This window comes from Papaver somniferum, chromosome 7 (genome assembly GCF_003573695.1).
Source record: "Papaver somniferum cultivar HN1 chromosome 7, ASM357369v1, whole genome shotgun sequence".
Lineage (NCBI taxonomy): Eukaryota > Viridiplantae > Streptophyta > Magnoliopsida > Ranunculales > Papaveraceae > Papaver > Papaver somniferum.
Genome location: NC_039364.1, coordinates 42,414,078 through 42,420,059, shown reverse-complemented (window position 1 = coordinate 42,420,059; position 5,982 = coordinate 42,414,078). Strand labels below are relative to the sequence as shown.

Sequence of the window (5,982 nt, the reverse complement as noted above, 5' to 3'; positions counted from 1 at the left end):
ATTGCAGCAACTACTGGGTCTTGGTCATAGATGAATATAATTTCTTGAGCCCAGTTGGGAGTTGAGAGATCCACAGAGCTGCAGCTAGCTGAGGGAGTGTCAGAATGAAGCCTGGAGAGTGCATCTGCCACTTTGTTGTCACAACCTTTCTTGTACCGAATAGTGTAGTCAAACCCCAATAGTTTCATCAGCCATCTTTGTTGCAGAATGGTAGTAATCTTTTGCTCCATGAAATACTTAATGCTGTGATGATCAGTGTGGATGAAAAAATGGTGGCCCAATAAATAATGTCTCCATTTTGTAACTGTCATTACCACTGCTAAGAGTTCCTTCTCATATGTGGATAACCCCAAATTCCTAGGTCCAAGAGGCTAGCTGAAAAAAGCTATGGCTCTACCCTCTTGCATCAGAACAGCTCCAACACCATGTGTGCAAGCATCTGATTCCACTACAAAAGGTTTAGAGAAATCAGGTAGGGCCAAGACTGGTGTGGTGCACATTGCAACTTTGTTGAAAGCTGCAAGAGCTGCAAAGGACCAATGGAATGCATTCTTCTTTAATAGGTCTGTAAGAGGCTTGCAGAGAGTGCCATATCCTCTCACAAACTTCCTGTAGTAACCAGTGAGCCCCAAGAACCCTTTCAACTGCTTGAAATTTGTGGGAATAGGCCAATCTTCCATACACTTAATTTTATCAGGATCAGCTGAATCTCCTTGTGCAGTGATGATGTGACCTAAATATTGTAGAGATGGTTGAGCAAATGTGCATTTGTAGAGCTTAGCATAGAGCTGGTGTTGTATGAGGAGTGTAAAAACTATAGAAATATGTTGAATATGATCTTTGAGGTTGGTGCTATAAACCAATATGTCATCAAAGAAAACAAGTTCAAATTTCCTAAGATAAGGGCCAAAGATAGAATTCATTAATGCTTGGAATGTGGCTGGTGCATTGGTTAAGCCAAAAGGCATAACTTTGAATTCAAAATGCCCATGGTGTGCTCTAAATTCAGTTTTGGGTATATCAGGAATATGCAATCTAATTTGATAGTACCCTGATCTGAGGTCTAGTTTGGTGAAGATAATTGCACCATGTAACTCATCTAAAAGCTCATCAATGATGGGGATAGGAAACTTATCTTTAATGGTGATGTCATTTAGCTTTCTGTAATCCACACAGAACCTCCAAGTATTGTCTTTCTTCTTGACTAGAAGGATTGGAGAAGCAAAATGACTTGACTCTCTTGAATGATCTTAGCTTGTAGCATTTCTTTCACCAATGTTTCCACCACTGATTTATGTATATAGGGGCATTTATAAGGCCTTAATGAGACTGGTTGAGCATTGGGCTTAAGTTGAATCTTCTGATCCAAATTTCTCTGTGGTGGTAGTTGTGTAGGTTCTGAAAAAACATCATTGAAATCTTCAATAAGTTTTTGTATCTCAGTGGGTATTGGAGCTTGAATGGGAGTGGAGGAGATGTGAAAGAATTGGCCAACTAAGGCAGGTGTGTTATTCTTAAGAAAATTCCTCATAGCTTGTCCACTCATGAGCATAAGTGAGGGTTTAGAAGTGGCTCCATGTAGTGTGAGCATCTGGCCATGGTGGAGGAACGAAATGGAAAGTTTGGCTAGATTAAATGTAACATCTCCCAATGTGCTGAGCCAATCTGCTCCTAAAACAATGTGACAACCCCCTAAGGGAAGCAACCTCAAATATCCAACAAATTCATTACCCTGCATTTTCCATTTTAGATTATGGCAGACACCTGTACTTGTGGTTCTAGCACCATTTGCTACTGTGACCAACATGTGAGCTGTGGGCTGGACTTCACAAGTTAAGTGTTGTACAAGAGTTGAGTCGATGAAGTTGTGTGTACTTCCAGTATCAACTAAAATGGTGACAGCATGATGTTTAATGAATCCTGGAATGCGTATAGTGTCAGCACTCATAGTACCTGTAAGAGCACGGAGTGATATCTCCATATCTGACTCAAGTAAGGAATCAGAAGCAGCTTCTTGAGTTGGTACTTGTTGTGGAGAGTCTTCCACCTCTTCAGTCATAACCATAAATAATTGTTGTGGTTTGCATCTGTGACCAGGGACATAAGTTTCATCACAATTATAGCAGAGACCTTGGGCTCTCCTCTTATCTTGTTTCTCTATAGATAATCGACGGATAGGTGGTGGAACATACAAGAATTTAGGTGCATAGGTGGTGGGTATGGAAAAAGATAGGGGTGATTTAAGTGGTGGTGGGTTTGGGGTGGTACTGCTTTTTTGTGGGTTGGATGAAAACTTATGGAAATAGGTTGTAGTTGTAGGTTGTTTATAAGTTGGTGGTTTAGGTGGTTGTAGTTGTTGGGATTGCAGAGCACTCTCTTGGAGACGTGCAAGATAGAAAGCTTGATCTAATATGGTGGGTTTATGCATTTCCACTTGAAGTTTAATGACCTCTTTTAAACCACTCAGAAAACATAACAAAGTAGTTTTCTTTCAGATTGGGGTTGTTCTGAAGCATAAGGGCTTTTAATGGCTCAAAATTTTCAAAATACTCCTCAACTGAGTTGATTTGGGAAAGTTTATTAAAACAACCAACAAAAATTTCATTTGCCAGATCCCCAAATCTTTCACATATAGCATTAGAAAGATCAAACCAAAAAATAGTTTGTTTACCCGTTTGAAAATCTTGAAACCAAGATTCAGCTTTGCCGTCAAAATAAATAGACGCTAGCTCCGTTTTGTGATGCTCTTGTATACCCTTTGGATGGAAGTAACGTTCACACTTGCGGATCCAGATGCGAGGATTATCACCATGAAATTTGGGAAAATCAATTTTTGGGGACTTGTTAGTGAAATCTTGGTTACCAGTTTCCATGATAGGTTGGTTGCTAGAAGTTTCAGCAGTTTCAGACTGAATAGGATTTGTGCAGATGAGGTGAGCCATAAGGGTGTTGAAATGAGCCTTAGATTCTTGTGCCAAAGTAATAAGTGTATTCATAAAATCCTGATGCTTTTTTTCTGCATCAACACGGGTTGTATTCTCTTTAATCTGTAGATCTGTCAATTGTTTAACCATGGATGACAACTCTTTTGTTGTGTGGTCAACATATTTGATTGTTGCACCAGTCATTGTAAGGACGAAGAAGAGGAATCTACTGGATGATACCAAATGTCAAGTACAGACTATGATCTTGACAATACACATAGAAGATAAGAATAACTGAGAATAAATTCAAAGCTTGGGTAACTCTACACTCAAGAGTGCAACCTCTATTTTGGTTTTTCATTCAATGCCCTTTTAGATGAAACGCTGTTGTCTTAAATACTGGTAAAGAAAACCCTACTGGCTAACCCTAATCAACCACATCCTAACGTGTGTGGAGATGCTCAATCTAATGATTGACATTAAAAGCTACTTACAGAACACGTTTAGGGTCTAATCCCCAACGATTAAAAACTACAAAAAATACTCATAACTTGCTAAGGGAAGCCTCAGGGACATGACAGATTTTTAGAGCACTGCTCGGTCGAACTCGCAAGCGTTTCTATCTCAAGATTGTTTGTCAAGTTTAGTTGTCAAAACTATAAGTTTAAATTCTAGTCTACTTATAACTATGTCTCGGATTAAGATAGAATGTGTAGTTGAGCTTTAGACTTCACGGCCTTCATCGATTGAAAACGAAGAACTACTAAGGGGAGCTTGTGGAACTTCATCAAAAAAAGGTATGTGGAGACTTGAACTCATCTGTCACTCAAAAGACTATTTATATTTCATCTCCTATTGAGACAAAAGTCGTATATCTATATAGACTCTAATTTATACACATGTAATATTTCGAGCTGAGTTTAAATCGCTTACATATTTCTCGAAACATGTGTTGGTAAGCTTTCGCTTTAACCAAGTTCATCTTTTATTCTTGACAAAAGTCAAAAGATGATCATGTGAAAATCGCCTGGTAACATATTACATGATTTATGTGAGACAGTCATTTGATGTAGACTCAGAATATTTCGTATTGATCTATTGATCACTTGAAAATTGCTTTGAAGCTAATAGTTTGTGTGAGACAGCTATTCCCGTTTTCTAAGAATGTTTCAATGATTAAAATGGAGTTTAGAACGATTAACCATTGATTGGATATAGCACAGTATGGGTACTTGTATGCTAACTGTTGTAGATATATTTCAAGTCCGGAAACTTGTATGCATACCCGTATGCATAATGATTCAACAGTTGAAGTCCGGGAACTTAGTATGCAGAACTGTATGCGTACTGATTTCAACCGATGTTGGTCGTGAACGACAGTATGTGTACCCGTTTGCATACTGGCGAACTGACCAGGTCCGGGAACTCTAGGTATGCGTACCCGTTTTCATACCTAAGTGGGTTAAGTTCTAAAATCGGTTTTTTCATGAACAAATACATTTATATAATAAGGAATGCAATCTTTGCAAACCATGGCTCTAATGTTCATGAATTGGTTCGAGTGAATCAAAATCGATTTTGCTTCAAATGTGTATTGTATACTTGTATGAGAATATAAACAATTGAGCAACTCTATAACTAGTTTTATTTGAGTCATTTGAACTAGTTGTGATTAAGATGAACAAGGTTGATATGAAAGTGTTCATATGGATAACTTCGGTTAACTATTGTTGAGCCAACTAAGTGTACACGTTTAGGTACGGTTACCCATATCTAAATGAAGCTACATTTCATTTGTGTGTAACAAGCTAAGTTCGATCTAACGGTTGAAAGATGTTAGCTTGAATCTAATCAGGTTTTCATCTAAAACGGTGAATATTAAATGCTTTGTTACCAAGGTAACATTGATTGCAAACCCTGATTTGAAGACTATATAAGGGAGAACTCTAGCAACTGGGAAACCTAATCCCCATACCTTCTGTGTGATACTAGTTGCGGCTAGAGTCGATTCTCCTTTAACCTAGGTTTTTCTAAAACCATTATAGGTTAACGACTTAAAAACTTCATTCGGATTCTGAAGCCAGACCCAAGTATTTTCTCTGTAGTTGCATGTTCAGATCTTACTTTGTTCTATCGTATTAAGTACTATCTTCTCTAAGATTTGCTCGAGATTCAATCTCCGATAGGTAAGATAAAAAGTAGTCACAAACATCTTCGTCTCATCTTTTGCGATTCTGCAATATCTAGTTTCGCTACCATACGATTTAGATTATTGTGAGGTGATTGATAATACTAGGCTGTTCTTCGGAAATATAAGTCTGGTTTATCAATTAGTTCTTGTTCACCTTGATTTTTATCAAAAGACCGAACAAAAATTTTAGGTTTATCTGTGGGAGACAGATTTATCTATCCTTGTAGACTTTTATGTGTGATACAGATTTATTTACTAAAGTCTCCGACTTTGGGTCGTAGCAACTCTTGGTTGTGGGTGAGATCAGCTAAGGGAATCAAGTGTGTAGTATCCTGCTGGGATCAGAGACGTAAGGAGCGCAACTGTACCTTGAATCAGTGTGAGATTTATTAGGGTTCAACTATAATCCAGACCGAAGTTAGTTTGTAGTAGGCTAGTGTCTGTAGCGGCTTAATACAGTGTGGTGTTCAATCTGGACTTGGTCCCGGGGTTTTTCTGCATTTGCGGTTTCCTCGTTAACAAAATTTATGGTGTCTGCGTTATTTTTATTCTGCATTATATTTTGTTATATAATTTAAATATCACAGGTTGTGCGTTTGTATCGATCAATTGTGAAATCCAACCTTTGGTTGTTGATTGGAAATTGATTGATCCTTGGATATTGGTCTTTGGTACCATCAAAGTTTATTATCCTTGTATTTGATAAAGACTCGCAGATTTCTATTTGCTTGAGTAAAATCAAATCAAGAGAGAGATATTAACTCCTCGATATACTTTTCTCTAGATTGAGTCTGACTGTCTAGTTGATTCTCTAGAAAGTATATTGGAGTTAGTCCATACAGATTGCTAATCGAAATATTGGGTGTG

At 37.9% G+C, this 5,982-nt stretch overlaps 1 protein-coding gene across 1 annotated transcript; it reads right to left on the bottom strand.

Moving 5' to 3' along the window:
* Nucleotides 1-371: 371 nt before the first annotated feature.
* LOC113294569 (uncharacterized mitochondrial protein AtMg00860-like) lies at nucleotides 372-923 on the bottom strand. Its single transcript, XM_026542961.1, has one exon. It carries the CDS (start codon nucleotides 921-923, stop codon nucleotides 372-374), a length of 552 nt encoding a protein of 183 aa, XP_026398746.1.
* Nucleotides 924-5,982: the final 5,059 nt, after the last annotated feature.

Coding starts and splice junctions, on each gene's coding strand:
- LOC113294569 (XM_026542961.1), bottom strand. CDS start 923: ATGAATTCTATCTTTGGCCCTTATCTTAGGAAATTTGAACTTGTTTTC.